The sequence below is a fragment of the Lissotriton helveticus genome, chromosome 12, assembly GCF_964261635.1.
Source record: "Lissotriton helveticus chromosome 12, aLisHel1.1, whole genome shotgun sequence".
Taxonomy (NCBI): Eukaryota; Metazoa; Chordata; class Amphibia; order Caudata; family Salamandridae; genus Lissotriton; species Lissotriton helveticus.
In genome coordinates this window covers 802,188,281-802,215,143 of record NC_136073.1, presented here as the reverse complement: position 1 = coordinate 802,215,143, position 26,863 = coordinate 802,188,281, and the positions used below count along the sequence as shown (strand labels likewise).

At 42.9% G+C, this 26,863-nt stretch overlaps 1 protein-coding gene across 1 annotated transcript in view; it reads left to right on the top strand.

The window, feature by feature from the left end:
• The first annotated feature begins 2,048 nt into the window (after positions 1–2,048).
• ARNT (aryl hydrocarbon receptor nuclear translocator) overlaps positions 2,049–26,863 on the top strand; it is a 222,103-nt gene continuing 197,288 nt past the window's right edge. Inside the window, exon 1 of the mRNA XM_078670040.1 lies at positions 2,049–2,163. Within this exon, the coding sequence (XP_078526166.1) occupies positions 2,148–2,163 (16 nt within the window). The 5' untranslated portion in view covers positions 2,049–2,147. The remainder of the gene's footprint in view (positions 2,164–26,863) is intronic.

Sequence of the window (26,863 nt, the reverse complement as noted above, 5' to 3'; positions counted from 1 at the left end):
GCCTCTGTTCCCTGGCTGTGCTCGTCTTTTCTTGCCTCTGTTCCCTGGCTGTGCACGTGTTTTCTTCTTGCCTCTGTTCCCTGGCTGTGATCGTGTTTATTGCCTCTGTTCCCTGACTGGACTCATGTTTTCTTCTTGCCTCTGTCCCCTGGCTGTGCTCGTGTTTGTTGCCTCTGTTCCCTAGCTGTGCTCGTGATTTCTTCTTGCCTCTGTTCCCTGGCTGTGCTCGTGTTTGTTGCCTCTGTTCCCTGGCTGTGCGCGTGTTTTCTTCTTGCCTCTGTTCCCTGGCTGTGCTTGTGTTTGTTGCCTCTGTTCCCTGGCTGTGCTCGTGTTTGTTGCCTCTGTTCTCTAGCTGTGCGCGTGTTTTCTTCTTGCCTCTGTTCCCTAGCTGTGCTCGTGTTTTATTCTTGCCTCTGTTCCCTGGCTGTGCTCGTGTTTGTTGCCTCTGTTCCCTAGCTGTGCTTGTGTTTTCTTGCCTCTGTTCCCTGGCTGTGCTCGATTGTGTGTGTGGCTCTCTGTGTGTGTGTGTGTGTGTGTGTGTGTGTGTGTGTGTGTGTGTGGCTCTTTGTGTGTGTGTGTGTGTGTGTGTGTGGCTCTGTGTGTGTGTGTGGCTCTGTGTGTGTGTGTGTGGGGGGGGGGCTCTGTGTGTGTGGATCTCTGTGTGTGTGTGTGTGTGTGTGTGTGTGTGTGTGTGCGTGTGTGTGTGTGGCTCTGTGTGTGTGTGTGTGTGTGTGTGTGTGGCTCTGTGTGTGTGTGTGTGGGGGGGGCTCTCTATGTGTGTGTGTGTGTGGCTGTGTGTGTGTGTGTGTGGCGCGTTGTGTGTGTGTGTGTGGCTCTCTCTGTGTATGTGTGTGTGGCTTTCTGTGTGTGTGGCTCTGTGTCCGCTAATACTCTCTACTACTCTGTAATGCTCACCTATTGCCATTGTAAATGACAATACCATTTATTTGTTATTTTTAAAAAAACAAAAAATGAAATTAATGCTATTTGCAATGCCAATAGCTCTAACTTTATGTAGTAAATCGAAGAAGGAGACTGAAGTGAAGAATTAAGTTTATTATAAACAGCCCCACACCTAGTGCGGTGCGTAGGTCAGTTAAGAAATTTCAACAATGACAGTTGGTGGTTTAGGAAGGGACCAGAGGGAGAGTGGAATGTTGGGGGACCAATAGGAAAGGTGAGGGAACAATGGGTGCTCTCGCGCAGGAGAGATAAGTTGACACCGTCACGCGCTAAGGGCACGAGGGTGTTGCAGAACTAGGATACAACACTTTAACAAAGCCACAGCTGAGGCCATTGCATTGTAAATGCTTGTTTCAAACTGTACTTTTAGGGATGCTGCACTGCCACGCTGCTGTACAACATGGTTAAAAGACTTTGACAGAGCCAATAACTTTTGCATAGGCCAGACCTATTGGACTTGCCAATGCTTGTTTGAATCAACTGAAATACAAGACAGTCTACATAAGAGCATCATTATTGCTGTTTTAAATTAACCCTTTTCTCCACAAATGACCAAATATTTCAACTGCAGTGTAAACACATACACGATCTATATAGACATTTATGTTATCCATATAACTCGCTTTGAAAAATCTATGGACAGAAACATTAAATTCATAAAAAATATTTGCAAAGGTCGTTTTCCAAAAAGTGCAGGATGTGTTAGTAAAATGTGCATGAACCCGGTTTACGGATTCGTTAAAGGCAGAAAACATCTTTACCAAACGCTCCACTGTAGCGGAACCAATCAACATCTCAAGGTGTCTGTTCGCAACTCTGGTCATTATTGTCCATTTGTTGGGTCAGCCGCTCCTTTAATTGGTTTGCATCATAATCCGCCCTCTTATTACTGACACCATTTAGCTCCGCCGCTCTCCAGTTGAAGCCAATCCTGCCGCACCCTCGGCTGCCAATCACCACTCGTCTGGCGTGCAGTTGGCTGAGCTGACTATACAGGGCGGGGCTCTTTTGAGGCTCGGCTACAGATTGGAAAAACAAGCTGTCAGTCTAGAGTGGGGCGTACGGCTCCTCCCCCCAGAGATGCTTTGGTTCTGCTCAATCCGCCATCTTTGTTCCGGACACAGAGGGACAAGAACCTACAGCTTTGGATAGGGAGGTGGATTCAGTCAGTGCCTTGTCCGGTGATGGCGGCCGCTACCGGTGAGAGGGTGGGGCTGTTAAAGGGGGGCGGGGGCATCTGAGGCAGTGTGCTGGTCAGGGGGAAAGAAGACTATTATAATGGAGGGGGTAGGCGTATATTATTAGAGAAAGCGGTGTGGTTGTGGGATGTGGTTGGTGGGGGTGAGCTAGTGTGTTAGGAGAATGATGGAAGAAACCGGACCTGGGCAATGGCATGGTACTGGAGAGCGGCTTGGTACTGACGAGGAGGTCAATTGGGTGCCACGGGGTACTTTTGAGAGAAAAGGCTATACCAGTCGTATGTTGTGTCCCCTTGTAGAGGGTACTTACCTGTAGCACCTGGTTGTTGGGAGCCACAGGGCTTTGTATTACGCATGGGCATATGTATAGTGTCTGGTGTATAGCGTTGTAGCGCCCAGATAAACAGAGCTGTTGTGCTTTAGTGACACAAAACTCCCCGGCCCATGTTTGATATGGAAATGACAGTGTTTTCTAAACAGGGGTGTTCGATACTGTTTAGTCCCGGATCCAAGAAATGCAACCATGGTGTCTTTACGGAGCCCTCAAGTTTCCCAGTATCACACCTGAGTAGTTCTATCAGTCCACAAGTTTTCCTTTGCATTCTGGGAATTGTAGTTCCTGCAATTCTAAAATCAGGGGAAAGTCACAACATATATAAGGAAAAACGTGCACTGTTTGAGCTACAGAGAGCTGTGTTTGCTCCAAGTATGCCAAGCCATGATCTCGGGAATGCCAAGCAGTGCAGCTTAGAAAGGCCATCTCTAGCATCCGGAGATGAATGAATACATGAGGTATACGTAATATAGCGCTGCAGTCACCTCGTGGAGGTAGCTTGGCATTTTCACATACAGGGGGTGCTGGTAGTTTACCAGGAAATGAGAGAAGCGAATAACCAGGTTTTAATTGTTTATTTTTATTTTTATGCAAGGTAAGAGTTTATTCTTGGGTGCAAATTGAACGCATACATATACACGTGTGCTGACCATTACTACGTCAAGGTCTCCCAGAAAGACTTGTACATCTGGAATTTGCTTAATGTTGGCGATTGCTTACTTTGGAAACTCTACTGACCCTCCTTAGGGGCATAGATTGTGGCGATCTTAAATAGGTAGTGGTCAAGTGTGGTTTCAAGTGCTAGTATTCTCCCCCGTAATCACCTTCCACTCCATGACTTCGTGCTTTAAGGTGTTAGATCAAGGTTCTCCAACCCTTTCTGACGTAAGAGCTACTTCTGTTCAATGAAAATCACCCTGAGCTACTTATCTTAGGGTTTTAATAGTGAGCACATCGACAAGTTGACCTTAGTGGGCCTCCATGCAAGATATATATTTTTTAAACACACGTTATTGGTAGGTGGTGTGACGTAGCACTGTAATATACTCCATGCAAGATTATTAGCTGTGATGAGTTCAGAGCTTCAAGCAGGCATAGGTGCTGGAAGTCGGGGTGCGAGGGTGCTACAGCACCCCAAAAGTAAATATGTCGTAGTTAGAAGGTGAATGAGAAATAAAGTTGTCTTTAAATGTATTTTTATCTCGTCACATGAGCTATGTGTTTAAAGAGAGAGGTCAAATGTCAGACTATGACTTCCGCCAAAAGGATGCTTATTCTTTTACAATGTAGATCGGTGTCTACTTTCCATTCTGTGAAAACAAAGTAAGAGATTCTTTTTAAAGAGAACTATTTAACAATCTTGCTGAAGTAAAATAATTGAGATGGGAAAGGCTGTAAGATATTTTTTTCGAACACAAAACTTAAATACCTGTAAATTAATTGTACACATTTACAAATATATCAGCATGAAGGACAGCACAAATGAAGTACACTTTTTTTTTTAATTCTGAAGAATGATGTAAACAATGATTATCGAGTCAAAACAAATCAAGACACTTGGTGATGCACAAATTATGACTATTTTCTGAAACCTGTTATCTGCACATTATCGCTTGTGCGCTATATAATTTTTTCAGTAATACTGTATGCCTGTGCGCATCTAGTGGCCGTTGGAGTGGAGAATGTGCCGTCTTTAAATGACACCACAAGCTTGCGATTTATTTTACAGCACACTATCACAAATATATCACCAAAGCATCATGCGGTATTGCACTGTTCTTTACTGATAGCGCATTTCCCATTGAAATGTCCACAACATTTGCACAGATATTACCACTCTCTTGCTGAGTGGACGTGGCTCATTTGCTACACTTTTTCTTTGTGTGACACTTGTATTTTTCACAATCTTTTAGACTTCAGTTATGTAATATTGATGGTAGCACCACCACTCTGAAAATTTGTTCCAGGACCATTACAAAATGTCAGTAAAGTTTCCCCTTTGGGTGAACTTTTAAATAAACCACAGTTTGCCACTAAGTATACATAAACTACATACATTCACATAAACTAGGAGCAGATAATGATCAACATGAAACAGTCATACAAAAATGTACATTTTATTTTGGTAAATTTTAAAAACGAAAGGTTAAAAACATTTGTAACACATCAAATTATCATATTACAAAACAAGGGACAACACTCACGGAAAATGATTCCAATTAAAATATGAGGAAGAAATCACTAGAACGAGTTGATTGATAATTCCTGCTCCAAATTATACACTAGATTTCATAGTTACAGGAGTGTCATTCCATAATGGCTTAGTGTTTCTCCACCCAAACAATTGCATCGACGCGTTTCGGTTAAGGCATGTTAATGTTCAAAGCCAAAAACCTTCTTCAGGATTAAAATAATAGTGTCCCAATAATACACAATCTGAAATAAAAATACACAATATAAGATATACATTGCATGATTGAAAAATTACAAACATTCGACATGTTATACAACACTGCTCCTACAAGCATACAACAGTTACTACATACATCTGTGGGTATAAGGAAAATAAAATATCATTCTTTGCTGAAGATAACAATCACATAGGCAAAACTTTGTCACCTAATAGTCCACAGATACTAAATAGTACTAGGGACGAATTAACAATTAATCGCACTCAAATATGGCCCCTCTATCCAAAACAGATCATATTCAGTATCAATTGATGGCTAAACAGATTAATGACTCAAAAACTGGGCCTTGCCACCCTAGCACATAGGTATATACACAGTATTTACCTTCTTGATCAGCAAATGCACTCTGCATACTGCACTCTATCATCAAAGACGGGACCTAGCCAGCAGTAGTAGTAGCCAGTTCTAATTATCCTATTTAGGAGACGCTATTATTGATGCATTGTGCGACGGGCTCATTGTTGAACTGCCTAGGGTACACAACATATGTGGTGGAGGATTAGCTACACCGCATCGATTGTCGAACAATATTCTTTAAGCAGCAGGAATGTAATTTATAGAATGCTGCCTCCTATCAATTAAATATATAAATATTTGTTGGAAACCGCATTCGTACTAATACGTTAAAGATATAGACTTATGCATACGCTGTGATCCTACATATCAGTGGACATGGCTTTGTCGTACCTCTAGATGACACCCTGTATGTTTAGAGCATCCATGAATTGTAAATATCATAATAAAAAATATATATAGGATATTACTAATCACCAATCAACTATTGTAGGTACTTTTCGAAGGTAGCTGACTCTAGCAGTACCGTTGAAAATATCCATTTGCTGATCAAGAAGGTAAATACTGTGTATATACCTATGTGCTAGGGTGGCAAGGCCCAGTTTTTGAGTCATCAATCTGTTTAGCCATCAATTGATACTGAATATGATCTGTTTTGGATAGAGGGGCTATATTTGAGTGCGATTAATTGTTAATTCGTCCCTAGTACTATTTAGTATCTGTGGACTATTAGGTGACAAAGTTTTGCCTATGTGATTGTTATCTTCAGCAAAGAATGATATTTTATTTTCCTTATACCCACAGATGTATGTAGTAACTGTTGTATGCTTGTAGGAGCAGTGTTGTATAACATGTCGAATGTTTGTAATTTTTCAGTCATGCAATGTATATCTTATATTGTGTATTTTTATTTCAGATTGTGTATTATTGGGACACTATTATTTTAATCCTGAAGAAGGTTTTTGGCTTTGAACATTAACATGCCTTAACCGAAACGCGTCGATGCAATTGTTTGGGTGGAGAAACACTAAGCCATTATGGAATGACACTCCTGTAACTATGAAATCTAGTGTATAATTTGGAGCAGGAATTATCAATCAACTCGTTCTAGTGATTTCTTCCTCATATTTTAATTGGAATCATTTTCCGTGTGTGTTGTCCCTTGTTTTGTAATATGATAATTTGATGTGTTACAAATGTTTTTAAAATTTACCAAAATAAAATGTACATTTTTGTATGACTGTTTCATGTTGATCATTATCTGCTCCTAGTTTATGTGAATGTATGTAGTTTATGTATACTTAGTGGCAAACTGTGGTTTATTTAAAAGTTCACCCAAAGGGGAAACTTTACTGACATTTTGTCTTCCGGTACCCTACCCCTTTGGGTTTATTTGGGTCCCTCTCTTTTGTTAGAGCCAGGACCATTACAAGCAGGATTGCCAGTAGTAATGTAAAAAAAAAAACGTTATCAATTTTGAGTGCCTCTACATGGGTCATACCTGGAAGCTATAACAGTAAATGCCCCTGGTACCAAAGTAATAATGATTTATAGACTTCCACAACATAGCATGATTCCTCACTCAAATGTCAGCTTTACATATATTTTAGAAAATCATAAATTTTTCACCAAATATCTGAATTTGAGTTCTGAAAATTAATAGTTTTGTCTCAAATACACACTTTTCAATTATGGTTTACATATGTTAATTTAACCAAGCTTAAAGCTGTTAACCTCTTCCATGCTAATGACAAGGCCAAGCTCGTCATGGAGTACCACTAGACCTGTGCTTATGACGAGCTGACCTTGTTATGAACAATGGGAAAAATTAAGATCCAGCACAGCAGAAAAATACCCTGTAGCATTGAAGGTGTTAATTTAGTTGGCTGGCTACACACAGGACAGCTACTTAACGAGCTACTAGTTGGAGAAGCTTGCTTTAGATAAGCAGGATGGCAACCCCACCCATTATTAGGTCGAAGCCTACCAGACAGCGCAACAGTCTGGTTTGCCAAAGACATCTTAGGGACATTTCAGAAAGCTGACTTAGGAATGCATTCCCGTCTGTTGCTGACTATTGGCTTTGTGGTGGTAACTCACATTTTCTGGCTTTCTATTTGCTGGCTTTATTTTCTTTTGGCTTTTCAGCTTGAGTTCATCCCTCGTGTTGCCCAAACTTTGTTTACTGTATTCTTCCACAAACTCGCTTTCTGTAAACCTGCTTTTAAATCTTGTTCTGATCTGGTCACATTTGCTGTGCATTCAAATACAGAGGTCAAATGTCAAGCTCCCTCTTCCAAGGGAGCTTAGTGTTTACTTTTCTTTCTTTGACTTCACAGTACTAGGATTTGTGACAATCCTCCTGAGTAGAAGAGGAGAGGGTGTAGGATGTTTTTTCTTCTTCTAGCACACAGCAAAAAAATAACTGTGCTGATACATCAGAATAAGTAAAAATGAAGCCCTTTTTTAATGTAATTCTGACGTGTGGTGGAAACAAATATTTGAATTTGATCAAAACACATCAATACATTAGGTGATGACATTTCAACACATCGTTTGTGTCAGTAAAACCGTATTTCAGTGCAAATGTAATGGTCATTCTAATTGAAAATTAGTTGTCTGTAATGGCAGTGCACTACGACACCATGCATACTCCAGTCTATGCCACACCACTCAATTCCACAACATTCCACGCCTCTCCACTTTAAGACGTTTTACAACACGCCACTCTAATCTACTCCACTCACTCCATGACCCAACAAACCACTCCATGCCCCTCCACACCGCTTACCCCAATCCAATCTACTCCACTCCAGTGTACCCCAATATACCCCACCTCGCTACAATTTACCTCAGTCTACCCCACTCCAATTTTCCCACCCCACTTCATTCTAACCCAATATACCCTTCTCCACTGCAATCTACCCAATCCACCGCACTCAGTTTAAGCCAGTCAAACCCACCCACCTCACTCCAATCTACTCCACATCTACCCAGCCCTGCTCCAGTCTACCTCAATCTTCTCCACCCCAATCTACCCCACCCAAGTCTACCCGTATCTACTCCATCCTACACCAATCCACCTCACCCACTGTTTCCCACTCTAATCCAACCCAACCCACTCCACCCTACCCCACATCCACTCTACCATAATCCACTCCATTCTTCCCCTATCTATCTCACTCCACTCAGTCGGGACTCTACTACAATCTCGACTGCACTGTAATCCATCCAGCTCCATCCCACTCAAATCTACAATGTCCCAGTCCCAATTAAACCTTCAGCTGGGAGCTCTCTTTAGAGGCTCCTGTCTAGGGGCACTGCTAATGTAGCTTATAGAAGCTAAACACAAATGAGAGAGATCTACTCTACCCTAGGGACTGTGCAGGTCTCTTTATAAAATAAGTCGAGCAACAGCGCAAGCGCTGTTCTAGGATCGACCTAAAAAAGAAGCAACATTATGTATTTTATTAATTTAGAACCTGCACCCACCAGTGTTGACCTTTGGTGGCATGCTTCATCATTGGGTTTCTTTCCGTTCTGCTGTGGAACGATGCTTACTAAAACCAATGAGCTACACGGGAGCACTGAATATAACCAAATTATTTGTAGGAGCTGGGAAGGGTGGGGGTCTTATTAAAAATACCTGGCTGATAGCAACTGTTACTTTAATAAATGCTCTAGCCAGTAGGGTTAAAAGTGGGGAACAAAAATGGGAAGCTCTTAGGGGTATTGTGGCCCTTACGTCATCCTTTGGTTTGATCAACATGTTTCTGTCATCCTTCCCTGTTGCTTTCGTCAGGACTGGAAACTTCACTCCCTGAAACCACTACATATCCACTTAAATGAATTTTACACAGTGTATACCTGTCGCACACCATTCATGCCAAGGATTTTTCTGTAGATGCAGGCAAGATGACAGTATTTGCAGGTTAATGGCCAGGCGGGGACCTTGAAGACTGTGACTACAGGCTCACCTCACATTTTTGGGCCTATGGAGCACTATTAAGTGTTACCACATGCACAATGGAACAAACACCAAGTAGGTAAATAAATCCTTGACATGAATGGTGCTTGACAGGGGTGCACCGTTTAAAAAGCATTTATTATAATAAGTTGCTATCAGCAGGTATTTTAACAGGAACCCCTCCCCCAAACTCCTATTCTCTTACAAATAGTTTGGTATTATTCAGTGCCCCTGTGTAGCTCATTAGTTGTAGCACACCCCATTCTGCAGCGGGACAGGAAAAAAGCCAATGATGATGGCCTTCCTGTGCAGCCCTCTTTCCATCATGTGCTGCTCATTCCCCAACCTGCCACCCTCACATTCTTCCCATGGCAGTTCTTCCCCCCCACGTGTGCTACTTGCTCCCTCCTCGCCCCTGATAATTCTTCCGTTCCAGTGGCTTCTCTTACATGCTGCGCTGCTAGGACCAGGTACTTATTTGTTTGGTTAATTGAAACAAAAGGTGAGCTATACTGAAGACCATCTAGGACATTCAGTGATGTCTACTTTTTGTTAATATGTCAAAAGAAGGATGGGTGACCAGGTAGCTTTCCTTATTGAAATCCATTACTTCTCGCCCAGGTCCACCACTGAAATACACTCTAAAGCCTCCCTCCTCCCCGCCAAGAACTTCCAGGGAGGCACTCAGAGACTCGCATGGTGGCAGGCAGAGTCCAGTCCAGGTCCATTTGTCACTGATGGCTGGGCTGTTGCAGGAAAGGCCTCTTTTAGCTTGTTATATCCCTGTAGCTTGAACTGGCGGTCAGCCATAGAACCCTGGGAGTCAACTTCTTTATCTTGGGTACAAGTGGGAGAGCGGAGGTCCTATCCTTTAGGGCCCTTTTCAGGTCTCAGGCAGCAGGTTTTAGTCCTGTTCTGATCTGCCTCAGGTCCTGGAGTGTTCAGAAGTGGGTGCCTAGAGATGCCACATTTATGCCTGGCACAAGCTAATGGGGGCGAATGCCTCTGGGGACACCCTAATCAATAGGGTAAAGGTTCCAGTGGCTAACCCTGCCAACTTCAGGCATTTTCAATATGGCCATAGTCTTCAAACACCCTGAATTTGGGATCTGAAGGGTGGGGTGTGTGTGGGAGTGTACTATGATAACTGGGGAATCCTCCCACATTTAACACTGAAATCCAGTTTTAAGCAGTCTCTGCACCACCCACCAAACTGAGGTGGAAGTCTGTTAAAATTGAAACTGACTTTTCGGCAACAGGCAGTGGAAACGGTGTTACTGTAGTCTGTTTGCATTCTTTAAAGTGTACCCCTGTGTTGTATGTAAACATGACAGACCTGTTAGACAGGATGCAACCGTGTCACAAAGCCCACCATGTTTGGGGCCTGTCTGGGAAGACAACAGACTGGCCCTGCCAAATTTCAGTTAACATTTGCATGTGACAGTTGAGGCCTCGTTCAAGTATGCCCCAAGTCTCCTATGAAAAGCCCCAGCAGACCTGTCAAAACAAATGTGATATTCAAGCAGGACTTGACACTGTAATGTCAGAAGGATTGTTCCAACTCCCTTACGTATTTTGTCTGATTCAGAGGGGTCATCTTTCCCAATTCAGGTCAGCCTTTTGTTTTGCTCCTGTGAGCAAGTTCACACAACATTCACTCTTATTTAAATGTGAATAACTGGCCAGCCTAAATGGGAGAAGAAAATGCATATTTAGCTTCCAGGGGCTTTAGACCGGGCAAAGGTACTTTTTAAAAGGTTACTTTACTGTTCAATTTAGAAAAAATCCAAATTCCCCATTTAATTGGATTTTTGATAACTATTTAAAAATAGTTGCTTCATTATTGTTGTAGCTAGTCCCGTAACTGAAATAGAGGATTAGTATTTAATATTGCATTCCTGTGTGTTCCTATCGAATAGCCAAACCTGCTACGTGAAAATGGCTTTAAGGGCAATTTTCACTGTAAGGACATGTTTAATGTTATCCTTTTTATTATATGTCCTTTTAAATATTATGCTCCCTGCCTTATGGACAATAAGGCCTACTTAGGGGTTACTTATAAATATTTAAAAGGAAGATTTAGGATTTCAAAACGAGTTATTTTGACAAGTCGAATTTACAGTTCAGCCCGGCACAGCCAGGCTAATATTGGCAGTCCCACTGTCATGTTTACATTGGCACTGTAGAGGATGTCACAAGTGGTGCAGCAGTCCGCTTGTGACTTTAACTTACAGGCACTAGGTAAACTTGAGTGCCACATACTAGGGGCTTGTAGGTAAGCTTAATATGCAATCAGGGGTATTCCAAATATACCATGGTAAAAGGAGGAACACAAGAACTTTACCACCGGCTAGGAGCAGTCAAGTGCACAGATTTCAGTAGACAGCAAAATATTCGAAGTAACCTAGCAGAGCATATTTCCAATAACTAATGAAAGCTCTCTTGCCTACATCTTTGCTATGTCATAGAAATGAAGTAAAAGTGGGGCTGTACTGAATCAATGGAGTTTCAGTACTGTCTCCCTTCCATTTTTTTGGACCTAATGTACTTTGCTTGCATGCGATAGTACATTGATTTCAGACTAATTGGTGTTATTTATTTCTCTATCTGAGGTCAGTCATTAGCAAAATGTGTCTGTATCAGATATAGAAATGTGTTTGACACATTCCTAGGCTATAACTCTCCAAAGGACTTTGGAATTTCTTCTGACTTTACTGGAACAAACTTGTTATAAAAGTTGAAACAGATGTCATGTCCTTTTCTTAGTTTCTTTGCTTTTAAATGAGTAACTCCTCTTGTTTATATAAATAAAAGGTTGATTTATGCTGAAGATTGGCTGCTAGAGTCTCATTTAAGTATCTGTAAATAACTTGAATGGATGGAAAAAGCATATCACTCTTTTGGAATTACCAGGTTACATATTCTGTTTTACCAGACCAGTTACTTTATCTCTTCATCTTGAGCTTGTCATTGTCTGAGCAAATTGTTTGGCTCGTAAATGTGCTTAATTGAAAACAAATGTTAAGGGCATTAGCTTGTACAACATAAAGGAACATTTTTTGGGCCATGTCAATGTTGTAGATGAAAATGCCATACTTGTTCTATAATGTTGAATATTTGTATAATGCTTTACAGTGTCTCACAGTGCCCTGAAAGTGCTAATGTTGTATACACGAGGGATGAAGTAGGGGCAGAGATAATAGGACAGGAATTGATGTGCACGGCTGGGCCTTCTTAAAGGGTAGCAACGTGTAACATGGAGCCAGTGTGGGAGTAGCTGGTTTTGGGACTATGCTTGGTAGATAAGCCGGAACGAGTCGGTTGAAGGTTAAAGTAAGGGAGTAAGTGAGGGGAATCTACCATGATAGAGTTTGAAATTGTGATTAACTGTTGGACAGGTAGCCAGACTGGCCAGGAAACTCTGCTGGAGGCAAAAGACTGCTTCATCACCCACTCCACAGTGTATCAGACAGATTTTGAATGAAAATTCTCTATAATAGATGCACTTTCTTGTGTGACCGTATCTGTATAGGGATTGGATAGAAGGGAGGAGGCAGTGATACTTATTTATTTTTCAAAACATTTTTTTTTTCATGCGGCCCAGCCTTCTAGGATGAACTTCATACTTTTTTGTAGAGGCTTGCTTCACCAAAACCCATTTCTTTTGCTTTAAATTTATGGATGCAATCTGCATCTGGAAACTAATGGTGTGATTGCATCCCTTGTCTCCCTTCATGTTGTTGACTTCCTCCTTTGTCCTATATTTATTTGTTTCAATGTTTATGGAGATGGGCCCCACACACACCTGCAAGCATCTTTCCCTCTTTTTAGATCTCGCTTACAAACTGGTTTAGCTGCCTGTTGTCTACGGACTATTGTGGTCAATACCAACATTTAAAGTGGGGTTTGATTTAGCGTGTTGCCTACTGTTTTGTGTACAGCCCATTTGCATATTTAGTGGCTTACTCCCTCTTTTATGTGTCCATCCCTTAGACCACAGCTTCCTTAGCATGCTATTGTTTTGATTACTTGTATCCTTCCACGGCTTCACAAGAAGAATCTACTGCTTTTTACAGCACTCGTTGGGAGGAAGGCATATGTTTTCTTGTGTCTTTCTCCCCATGTTCTGCTTCTCCTCCACCTACCCACCAAACATCCCCACCTCCCTCACTCCATCTTGTTTAACCTCATAGTCATGGGTTTGAATCCAGCAATGTGAAGTCAACCGTTCACCCTTCTGAGGTCAACAAAATGAGCACAATTGCGTTGGGTAACAATGATTGGTTATTCCACCCACATATAATTTGTGATGAACATATCCTTACAAAAACGCATTTTATGCTACGTTTTATTAGATGTGAGATAAAGAGCAGTGCTGAAATTGTGGTTGAAAAGTGAATTAGATTTTGAAATTTGGAATTTTACAGTAGTCTAAAGGCTTATGTTAGACTCTGTATGTAACCACATCATACATTACATCCATCACCTCAGTAACCAAAGTTTTGTTTGGGTTTTGTAGTGTGGTATACCTATGTGCCCATCCCAGGACAATGTTTTCTTAAATGTTTGAGATCCATTTTTAGGTCGAGCCTAGCGCAGCGCACATGCCCTGCTCTAGGTAAACGACCTCTTGGAATCACTACAGCTTTTGTGCAAGCTCATGCGTGTGGTGCTCACAAGCTATTGGCCTTTGCGTCTGGCTTTCAAAATTGAAAGAACGCAATTGGCCAAGGTGTGTGGATGTCCCAGATTTTTTGGCAAATGTTTCCTCCCACGGCATACAGCTTGCGAGAGCGCGCTGGGTGTATCTGTTTCCAATTATCGCGCCCGCGCTTGTTTATATTTGCCTGTCTCGCGGGCGCGTTAATTGGAAACCTATGGCGGTAGCGTTCACTTGCGGTCACGTTTACTTTTGTTTCCATGTGCCTGCTCGCACTGGCTTGTTAAGGAAGTTGTCAATTTATGCGATCAACCGGCATTGCAGGGTCAACACTAAGAAATCCCAGGTGAACAGTGACAGACTTTGAGTCTCAACGCAAACAGATGGAAAATTCAGCTGTCACACTAAATCGGCATTACACTAAAAAACCCTCCCCACTGTTTGATTGCAATACAGTACATGAGTGTGGGTGCTAGCTGCAGATATTGTGATGAAAGTCCAGTTTACAAGCATTTGCAATATAATAGGTCTTGCCTTTTTGAGAGTTTGAGCTATTGTCAGTGTAAATGACAATGCCTTTCATTTATGTGTTTTGAAACCCTGTAAGCAGTCCGTAAACATGCACTTTGTACTAATAGTCCTTGCTTACGAGAAGCAAGGATGGCAGTAAAAGAGGCGCAGTTACTGCCAGCCTTGCTTCTCGTAAGCAGCGACTATAAGTACAGTGTGTGTTTACGCACCGCTTGCAGGCTTTCAAAACACACAAATAAAAGGCATTGTCATTTACAATGCCAATAGCTCAAACTCTCGCAAAAGCGAGACCTATTGCATTGCAAATGCTAGTTACCTTTTAGGCACCAGATTGCTTTGGCTAGAGTGCCTGATGCTTACAATGGTATGAAGCATAATGTAGTTGATGAACACTTGATTAACTGCCTACACAGCCGAGGCTTATGAAAGTCTGTGTCTTAGCAAGCAAACCTTTATTCGCATATACATTTTGTAATTTTCCACAAATAGCCAGAAGGAATGGTCTCTGGTAAAAGAAATATTCAGCACTTTTATTGAGTGATCACTCACACGCAGTGTGTGAAAGCTTAGAAGGAACAGCACAGGTTAAAATGTCCCAGTTAATTTGATCCATGGCACCTATCTAGATACATGTTCACTATTTAAATAAACACGATGCAATATGAATTCATATCATTATTGCATAATTACAGTTGCAGAGTAGTTTATCTGTGGTGCTGCATTACAACTCAGTCAGTATGTAGTATTATGCATGCGCCCGGGAGATCAAGGATGCGTTTGAGTGCGTTTGTTAATTTACCACTGTAGATATATTTTCACTTTAACGCAGAAAACAATACTTGATTGTTACAGCAGTTGTAATTGAATGTAACAGCAGTTGTAATGGAATATAGCAGCAGTTGGCCCCTTCACATCCCAATAGATAGAAGAAAAACAAGCATTTACAATGCAATGGTCTCGGCTTTATTAAAGTTAGAGTTATTGGCATTGCAAATGGCATTTTTTTCATTTTTTTTAAACATAATTAAATGGTATATTCATTAATAAGGAAAAAACTTAATAAACAGATACGCGCTCAATATACAAACTCTTCTCCTTCAAGAAAGAAAGAAATAAATAAGCTGAAAAATCAGCTGAGAAGAGAGAAATTAAGTCCGAAAAAACTCTTCAAGACCGCAATTGGGTTGAAATACAAATAGCCGCAAAAGAATATAACCAGAGCAAATATTGGTCTCTAATAGCCAAACTAACCGGAACAAAAAAGAAACTACAAGCTATACCGGTTCCGCCTAAAGACTGGGAAATTTATTTGACCGATCTTTATAAAGCAAATACGGCTAAACTAATTGAAAATAGTGCAGAAAACATTAAGGAAAAGCAAAAATCATCCATACCAAAAACCACGGCAATAATGGTAGAAACGCATATTCGAAAAGCTCGAAGTACTGGTGCCTCCGGTCCTGACCAAATTTCGATCAAGGTCCTGCAGGCAGACCCCAAGGAATGGAGTCTTATGCTAACACCACTTTTCAACCACATTTTGAATACTGGACAAGTACCAAAATCTTGGCAGGGGAGTATCATCATCCCCATACATAAAAAAGGGAGCAAAATAGTAGCAGGAAATTATCGTCAAATAGCATTGATGGATGCCACCGGAAATTTTTTCGCTGCGGAGGTATTACAACATCTGAAAAATTGGGCATTTTCGCTGGGTCTAATACCTATGTTTCAATCTGGCTTTAGACCTAAGCACTCTGTTACGGATAACATTGCAATCATCCAGGTTATCCTTGATAAATACGTAACTCGGAATACTCAAACTGTTTATGCAGCATTCATCGATTATTCTACTGCATTTGATCGTGTCGATCGACCTACACTATGGAACAAATTAAGGAGTCTCGGCATTTCCGAACAATTGCTACAGGTAATAATAAGCCTCCACACCAAAACTTGGTGTCAAGTACAAATGGGGGGTGAAAAAGGATTAACGAAAATAATAAAAACAGCCAACGGTCTTAAGCAAGGATGTCTCTTAGCCCCAATGCTATTTTCTCTATATCTCAGTGACTTACCACATCAGTTACAACAGGGCTCGAGTTTGCCTCCAAAAATTAATAAACAAAGTATACATGCGTTGCTTTACGCTGATGATATAGTGATGTTTGATCTTACTCCCTTTGGTCTGCAAATACTACTAGACATCCTGTATAAATACTCAAAAGATAACTTTCTAATCCCAAATATAAAGAAAACAAAAGTTGTAGCCTTTTCTGGGAGGAAACCAAGTGCTAAATATAATTGGAGGATAGGTGGAGAAAAGATAGACGAAGTAGATGAATATATATATCTTGGAAGGACTCTCTCAAAGAATTTAAAAAATACAAAACATATAGATAACTTAATAAAGAAATCCGATCTACACGCTGGAGCACTTTCAAGACTTTATAGTGCTACTGGTAGCAGGCACTTTTCCTCACTGTTAAAAATATACAGAGTAAAGATTCCTGCTGTCCTATCCTATGCGACGGAATACATCCCTATAAAGCAGTGGGGTTACATGGACCGTAAAGAAGGAAAAATCCTGAAAAGAATTATGAAGGTCTCAGCTTCTATACCAGTCCAAGTTCTAAGATTAGAATTTTCCATAACAAGTTCTTATGCCACGGCCGTGGCTAACGTTATTAGGTGGGCTTATAACCTCCTTCACGCAAAGGAGGGAACGCTAAGATTCCTGCTGAAAAATGAAACTTTTGATTCAGAAGCTGCTAAGCAAACTTTCCTAGGGAACATGACTGCTGCATTTCGAATGGCAAAAATCTGTCCAGACATTCTACTCACCTGGTCTGTATCACAATTGAAACTTTTTCTCAAATGTTTTACCCCAAAATTGAGTTATGACCTCGACCTTGCACATAGCGAAAAACTATCTACCTACAAATCTTTTACAGACTTACTGGAGTATAATCATATCCAGCCGTACATTGGGTTCTCCATACGCATAGTGCAAGGAGGGCGATCTCAATGTTAAGACTAGGCATAATGCCTGTGCAATCTTTTAAATCGAGATGGTCATCTGGAGAATCTTCACTCTGTTCTCTCTGTCAAGGGGGTGACCAGACCATTGAGCATTTATTATTTGTAGGCCCTAGTTCTAACGTAATAGTAGCTCGTGCTATGTATATTAACCCTATATATCGCACTTGCAGGATCACAAAGGTAAAATAACTATTAACAGTGTGTAAACAGCCTCCGAACGAACTTGTATGCTATAATTTCTACAAATTTTTTAAATCTTTGTTATTTTTATACTGATTAATGATGTAATTTTTCTTTGGTTTTTATCAATTGTTCAATGTTATATTTGTGGTCCTCTGTTGAGTACCAATACAAATAACATCTTTTTGACTTTGACTTTGAAATGGTATTGTCATTTACAATGGCAATAGGTGAGCATTATAGATTAGTAGAGTATTAGCGGACACAGAGCCACACACACACAGACAGAGCCACACACACACACACACAGACAGAGCCACACACAGACAGAGCCACACACAGACAGAGCCACACACAGACAGAGCCACACACAGACAGAGCCACACACAGACAGAGCCACACACAGACAGAGCCACACACAGACAGAGCCACACACAGACAGAGCCACACACAGACAGAGCCACACACAGACAGAGCCACACACAGACAGAGCCACACACAGACAGAGCCACACACAGACAGAGCCACACACAGACAGAGCCACACACAGACAGAGCCACACACAGACAGAGCCACACACAGACAGAGCCACACACAGACACACACACACACACACACACACACACACACATTGTACGTTAAATATCCAGCCAACAAATTACGCAAACATTTCGAACCCAGTTGTTATTTGCAAGCAGGGTCTTTATCAGTACAATAGGATAGTATTACCCTCAAGGCACATAATTACTGCAGTCAGAAAAATGATCATGTAAATCAATAGGTATCCGTTGGCGGTGCAAAGAAATCCTAACAATCCATTACCTGTATCAGCGCTATCGCATTAGCACAAGTGGTAGATTTAAATTCGAGGCACTTCCAGAAATATTTTGAAAATGTAATGCAACATCATCAGTGCACAGTACACAATTCACAGTTACTGAAGTACACCATATTTAATGAGTGCACTCACTCAAGGAGCACAGCAAATCCATTGTGTTACTAAAACGTTTCGAAATATTTTACTGCAAGTGCTGGTAGATTTGGCTGTGCACATTTAAAAATGCCATTGCGTGATGTTTTCAAAACAAAAAGATCTGCAGTTATCTAAACTGGTCTTACCCCTTTGCCACCTGTTTCAGGCATGTCTTTAGCTAATCACAGCACAACGCAATGCCATTGGGCAATGAAAGCACTCCATTCCCATTGGTTGGAAGGAAGGCCACCAGTCTCACAGCAGGTTGTGACTCGAAAAAAAAGGAAAAGAGACGATCCACACCGGCCACCATGCGCAGGAGTGGGTTCAGGTGAGGAGGGTGGTTGCCAGACCACGATGGAGAGAGCTAGTTCAAGTTGGCTGGGGAAAGTGGAAGGACCAGAGAGGGGTTTGATTGTGTAAGGAGGGTAATGGCCCATTCAAGCTGGGTGAATGAGGACAGTAAGTTCAAATAGGTGGGGGTGGCAGTGCTAAATATTCACCAGTAACTGAAGAACGCCAGAGTAGCTAACAGGGCAGAAGAATGGAAAAAAAACAAGCACAAGCAACGAGGGGGGGCAGGAGAGCAAGCACAAGCAACGAGGGGGGGCAGGAGAGCAAGCACAAGCAACGAGGGGGCAGGACAGCAAGCACAAGCAACGAGGGGGCAAGACAGCAAGCACAAGCAAAGGGGGGGGGGCATGACAGCAAGCACAAGCAACGAGGTGGCAGGACCGCAAGCACGAGCAACGAGGGGGGGCAGGACAGCAAGCATGAGCAACGAGGGGGGGCAGGACAGCAAGCACAAGCAACGGGGGTGGCAGGACAGCAAGCACAAGCAACGAGGGGGCAGGACAGCAAGCACAAGCAACGAGGGGGGGCAGGAGACCAAGCACGAGCAACGAGAGGGCAGGAGAGCAAGCACAAGCAACGAGGGGGCAAGACAGCAAGCACAAGCAACGAGGAGGGGCAGAACAGCAAGCACGAGCAACGAGGGGGGCCCCTCGGTTAGCTCCCAAAACGAAGTAATGCGCTTCTCAGCGGATAGGGCGGCGTTCAGCTGCGATGTATTTCTGTATTCAGGGCAAGCTGTGATACATACAACTGGTCCGGTAAGCCCGCCGGGGCCACAATGGAAGGGGGAGACGGGACCTCGCAGTCTGGGTCCCAGCCACAGCTATGCAATGTCCGGGATCCCCGCGCCGGGCCAGCTGCTTCTTGCTCAGCTCAGCTCAGCTGTGTGCTCAAATCCACGACCGCCCGAAGTGTTTGTTTATTTTTCCATGGGGCTCTAACAGCTCCGCGCAGCACTCATCCTCACGGTCCTGTAGGTCGCGCCGCGGAAGCCCAGGAGCGCCGTCGCATGAGACGGAGTGTCTCCGGCAGGTACCACAATAGCGGTCATCCACGCCGGCTGCGAGCCGCTTCGCCCAGGAAATCAAGATGCCTGCGTGCACTCCAGTGCGGCACGCACCCCACCGTCCAGGGACGCCGCACACCTCTTATAGGCCTCAACGGGTTCGGATATCGTACACTGTGTCGCCTCCATCTACGATTGTCGTGGCGCATCCACAGAACACCTCACGATATTGGTGAGTCTCAGGGGTATTTTTAGGAGCACTGATGCCCCTCCATGTTTTATTTTTCCCTGGGGCTCTAACAGCTCTGCGCAGTACTCATCCTCGCGGTCCTGTAGGTCGCGCCGCGGAAGCCCAGGAGCACCGTCGCATGAGACTGAATGTCTCCGGCTGGTTTGGAAGAAGGGTGTTACTATGCCCCGATTACGTGTGTTCCAGAAAGCGGGACGGAGTAGGGCTGCGGGCAGAGGGAAGGGGCGAGGCGAGAGCGGAACGGAGGAGGGCTGCGGGCAGAGGGAAGTGGGGGGAGGCGAGCGTAGCCGAGCAGCTCCAGAAAGAGTCGAAGTACGGCGGGGTTAAGAATTGGGGGCAACAACACGAGGACAAAGAGCATAAGTTACCTAACACCAGAAACATGCTTTCGTTCTGGGACACAGGATCCATCACCACCATCTTTCTCTGAGGCGAGAAAGCAGCTTCATTTTCTGATTCGGGGCGTGTTTTTCTTTCTCTCCTCTTCCCATTGGCTGGAAGGTAAAATTCCAGCCAATGGGAAGAGGAGAGAAAGAAAACAAGAAAGAAGCTTAAAAATACGCCCCCGAATCAGAAAAAGACGGGGCTTGAACAGAGTGACGCCCCTCTCCTCCAATATCTGGCCAGCATTTACGAGGCCAGCCAATGGAGAAGAGCGGCGGGTTCAAGCCCTAAATGTCGAAGGCAGGAGAGACAAGTGTTTGGTGCTGTCTTCTTCTGTGTAATCCATCTTTGTGGAGAGAGCGAAGGGGCCTTTGTTAAAGCAGTACACTCTGTGCTCTACAAGTTCTGAAGTCTCCTCTTGTGTGCCTCTGGGTCTTGGGACTGCATATGCTATCGAGGCTTGTGCAGTGCAGAGAAGGTCGAAGGTTTTGGTGAGAGCAATTACCCGTTAACAAGCCTCTAACAATTGCTGGAGTGAGACTTCAGAGGGAGTGGGGGCTGTTCGACACCGAATGGAGCAGACGGAGTCTGTTGTGATGTACAGCTCCAGCCAGTATCCTTGACCGCATGGTGACAATCACAGTGCCTGTCAATACTGGGCGTGAGCGGGTCGTGGCGTGGAACTGCCATACCGTTCTCTGTGTGATGTTGAGAAGGCAATATTTTAACACACCAGTAAGTCTGCCTATCGCACAGCAGAAATTACTTTTACTCGAACATGCTTAACTCGTAGGTATACAGGGACATGTCTACCTACGGGTTAACCCCGTTCGAGTAAAAGTCAGTTCTGCTGTGCGATAGGTAGACGTATGTGTTAAAGTATTGCCTTCTCAACCTCACACCGAGAAATGTACATCCCTTGGACTCTTAACATGGCAGTAGAAGTCTCTCAGGTTACCCTGCAATTAACGCTGGGTGTGTCCGAAACCCTTGTTCCACTGCCTGAAACAATAGTTTGATTGCCGCCATTGTAAAATGTATATGGTGCAGTCACCAGTCCAGTGAGATCACGGCCAGAGCTGCCGACTCTCGAGCTGGGCAATGCGGTTCGAGTCTCGGAGCAGCTTAACATCCTGTGAATCACACTGTTTTAAAAAAGGCAATTACTGAAGACCATCATCCATTCCCGAAGTTAAAATGCCTACATCTGCTTAAAGTAGCATTACGGAGAACCCTTCATCTGCTAAAATCTGCATCACGGAGAACGGAACACCATATGGCGTAATAGCTAATGCGGCCAGGCTTTGGAGCTGAGGAGCAGGGTTCGAGTCTCCATGTCGACTCAACATCCGATTCTGGGCTAATCGCTCGATTTGCCGTGCAAAATGTAAAAAAATAATTTAAGCAGTCTCTGCCAAATGTAAACAATTTAGTTTGTGACCTCATGGAAAGTATTAGAAGTCCTCATATGGCACAGTACAAAGATGGTGTCGGCCTGTTGAAATGGGCCATAGTAAAAGAGGACAAGGCGGTAACAAGTAAGCCCAATTGCTAATCAGGCGCCAGTGTTTAACATAAACGCTGACGTAAGCCAATTAAAAAGAAGGGCGTGGCTTAAAGCCTCCTTCTCAAATCATATTGATTCCAAAAGCCCTCGCAGGGCGAGGGCTACGTATGCGCGCTGCTAACGCCAGGTGAGACCTAAAAACATCAGATGTAATGTGATTGCTATACCCATGCTTTCGGGACAATAGTTAATCTAAATTTAGTAAAAGCAGGACACCTGGCTCCTCTCTCTACGTAGCAGACAGGAGGAACTTCTGAAACAAAAACAACAAATCCACCATCCCGTTGTTTATGCCCCACCCACCTCCATAACAATAAAAAAACAATAACAAACAACAATTACAACAGGCAGGAAGAAGTAGCCAGCATGACCAGAAGAAAAAGACAAAGTGTTTTTTATGTTAATTCCTTTTGGATAGGGTTGTTCAATTGTACATATTGTCGTCTTGGTTATATATTTATAACGCAACAAATGTTTATAACAATTTTTTATTATAACTTTTCAACATGCTGCACAGCAGCCGCAATGCTCTACACCCTAGCTTAAAGAAATTGGCAAAGGCAATTGCTCTGGCTAAACACTTTTAAGGTACCAAAGGCGAGACCTATTGGCTATGCCAATGCTTGTTCAATATGGCGGCAATACAGCGCTTACAAATATATGTATATGTTTTACCCTGGTTTGTTTCAATGTTAACTGAGGCACAATGGTAAAACTACCGCGACCTGCAGTGATCACACATTTTTACATTTATAAACCCTTTCATAGCAGGTTTTTATTTATATTGGACAGAGATGAACACGTTTGGGCAGCCTTGTTTCTCCTGTTGGCAAAAAAAATCCATTAAAGATAGCGATCTCTGTAATCAAAATGGTGGTGAGATGAGTATGATCATTCATATAGAAAATATTTCATTCATTATCAAGGGTATTTATACATTCACTGGTGTGTCAGGCAGCTTAAGTATTTATTTGTTGCTACTGTTGGCAAACATTTTACATTAATGATATTAAAGAGCATATGCTCATGGGTCATTAAAAAGTTTCACTGTGTGCGCCACTGAAGGTGTACAACATCTTCAGAGATAGTTTAGTGTGTTCGATGTTCATGAACATTATCAATTATTAGTCAGTTATAAAACAGATTACCATTTGTCCCCCTGGTCGTGGTCATCTTCTGGATACGCATATAGGAGAACCCTGGACAGTGACGTAATATGCCTTAATGCAACCCAGAAAGCAGCAAAAGTTGCTAAGTGCCTTCATAATTTGGATGCACTTTAGTGCAGCAGTTTCAGAGTTTTTTTGCTGGAAGATATTTCTAGGGAGATAAACACTACTTATGAGGCTGACAGTCCTCTTCTCCTGAAAGTTTTGTTTCTTCCATTTAGCGTTTAATAACTTTTGTTTTAATTCGGAACCTTTCTGATATAACACAATAAACAAAAGAGAAATAATGTCACCAGAATTAGGGCCAATAGGCATAAATGTCATGTTTACAGGATTACGGTGGGCTGTACCCGGCTCACACGGCTCGGAGGCGGCGCCTTCTTTGGAGAGGGCGAACGTCAAGGAACGGACTGGTTGGCGGACTGGCCGGCGAGGACGAAAGTTTTACGGTGAGAAAGAATCCTAATGCAAATACTCAGCCTAAGGGACCGAGACCGCAGACGCGAGCGATGGCAGCTGCTACAGAGAATACATTTTAAAATATGTCTTTGCAGGGAAATACTATACAGCATGAAGCTAATGGGACTGGGACCGTTCTTGGCATTGTTACGCCCAACCCTGCTATAAATTTGTCGACGCCAGAGACAGACTCTAGAGGAGCGGGGGCCACTCCTAAAATTCCGGGGATGTTCAAGAAGAAAAACTTACCTAAAGGTAAGCAACAACCATCAGACACTTTGAATGTCCCTCAGAGTTTAAATGAGGGGACGAGAGTTAATGTGGTGCATAATGGTGGAGCCCCAGCTGTTCGAGCAAGCCAAGGAACATCACAAGTCAGAGTGGTGGAAGCCCCATGCTTGGAAATAGTATTACCCACTGTCAATATACGGGACAGTATAATTCATCAACCTGATAACTTGATCCCTGTGCCTGCAGGGCAGATAAATTCCGCAGAATGCATGGGAGAGGCTGGAGCCCTAACTATGATTGACATACCAGAAGGTATGGGAGATACAGATTCTATTGACTGTGCCGGTAACCTTTATTCAATGTCAGACCTTTCTAATGCATTGGAGATAGAGAGTATCGAGGGGGAAGAGGAATGGAGGGATGATAGGGATGATAGAAGTCTGACGAGTACAACAAGCTCAGGGCAGGGAGAAGATGAGGACACTACACCATCGAGGAGGGAGCAATGGACCCCCGAGGAAGGCACAGTGCGTAAAATTCTAGGTGACCATGGCAGACCTAGCCCCCGTCCTCCCCCCTCCATCTGAAGACAGCGGTGGAAATATAGGATCACCAACTCTGAATCATATTGTGGAACATCCTAAAAATAAAAATACGGCTGAGGAACATTTAGACCCTGAAATTACTTTAGATACCATTTATCGGCTAATGTTACAGCATCGTGAAGACACAAAGGTGGAAAATTTGCGAACACAAGGTGCGGTTCGTAGGCTTCAAAATACTGTGCGAAGAGTAGCCAAGACATGTATCGAACTGGTGTCTAGGGTAGTAGAGGCAGAAGGAAGAATATCATCGATTGAAGACGAAATGACCCAGTATAAAACGCAGATCTCTTCTCTAATGACTTTATGTGAAGACATTGACTGGAAACTGTTTGATTTAGTGAACAGATCCAGAAGAAATAATTTACGTGTCTTGGGTATTCCGGAGGGGAGTGAGGCAAAAAATATTCGTCAATACATCACAGAGCTTTTTACAGAAGCATTTCCTGAGTTAACCCAGTGGCAGTGGGATGTAGAAGTGCAAAGGGCTCATCGATTTCCTTTTCATCAGAAAGACACCAGAGGAACTTCGAATGTTAAGCCAAGACCTATATTGATATGTCTGAATAACTTTCTTGCACGTGAAGCATTGTATGACCTAGCTAGGCCTGATCGCAAGCGAAAGGGGAAAGGGCTAGATTTTTTTGTGAGACCTCACTATTGTCAGGTGACAGTACAACAGAGGTGGCAACTTCGTCAGCTCATATCTCTCTTCCAGGCCAAAGGCGCACAGGCATATTTGCTTAACCCTGCTAAGTTCAAGGTTATTTTTAAGGAGAAAATACATTTTCTAACTTCGGAGAGCAGTGCTAAGGAGTTTCTAGCTTCTATTTAGTTAATTGTTTGACCGAATACAACTATATAGACCCATTTTCCTCTATTTTCTTTTTCTCCCCCTGGTATAGTGTGTCATGGGTCAGGGAGGTTCTTTAACTTCTAACTATTGCATTTTTTTTTGTTTCTTTGCTATTGGAGGACTGGGTTGGTATAGTATCTCAGGGGGTCAGTGGGGTTCTTTAACTTCTGACTATTGTATCTTTTTTTTTTTGTGTCTTTGCCGTCGGAGGATTGGGTGCGAACAGAGAGACACATCAAGCTTCTCCATCCTTCACTTAGAGGGACTATTTTGTCCCTTTGCCTTTTGTGGGTGGGAGCTAGGGTGGGTGAGGGTGAGCTGAGGGTGAAGGGAGGGGGGGAGAGGTGGGCAAGCAAGAGCAGAGCATGATCTATAAATACAAGTGATTGTTATAAGATGTTGAGTAAACATATATGTATCATTAAGACTAGTACTGTGATTTTTAGAGGAAAGTTTGCATGTTATGAATCATTTTCTGATTTTTGATAATGGTTAAATTAAGGATATGTTCATGGAACATCTGGGGATTAAATGACAAAAAGAAAAGAGGAATAGTGGCACAAATTATACAGGCTATGAAGTGTGATATCCTTTATCTACAAGAAACCCATTTACCGTGGAGTAATAGACATCTGCTTAATGGTCTGGGTTTGGAGGTTGTAGGATGTACCCGACAAGGTACCACAACAAGAGGTGTAGCAATACTGAAGGGGAGGGGGAGTGGGAGCTGTAAACGGTTAAAAACTGACCCTTACGAAAGATGGGTGATTAGTGAAATTTGGATAGGGGATAAGTCTTGGACCATATGTGCCGTCTATGGTCCTTGTAGCAAGGTGGATACCTGACTATGGTTACCCCAGATTTTTTTTGCCTTGTGTTTAGCTGGTTTTCGACTTAGCCTGGGGCCCTGATTAGCAGGATCCCATGCCAACTATCTGCTCTCTCTGTAAAATGGACTCCATGTACTTTAGGTACATACCTAATTGGAAGTTGGGTCACTCTTATGAGTCCCTGTATAGTGTACCATAGGTACCCAGGGCATAGGTGCACCCAAGGCCTACCAGGGGCTGCAGCATATCTTTTGCCACCCCTGGTTGGCCATCCAAACTGACACAACTGGCTGATCACTCAGCTGGGGCAAGGTCCTGTAATCACCCCTTGCTTAGATATAGTATACCTACCTATATCTAACCTTATATCTATATACATATGCACCTATAAGTCACTCCTATGGCAGGCATTAACAATCCTGAAGGCAGAGTGCTTGGTTTTATGTGAGATGGTGCTCTAGCATGAGCTGAGCCTGTCTGCAGCTTTCGGAACCATGTCCTTATAGCTGTTCTAGGATATAGCCATACCATATACTCTTAA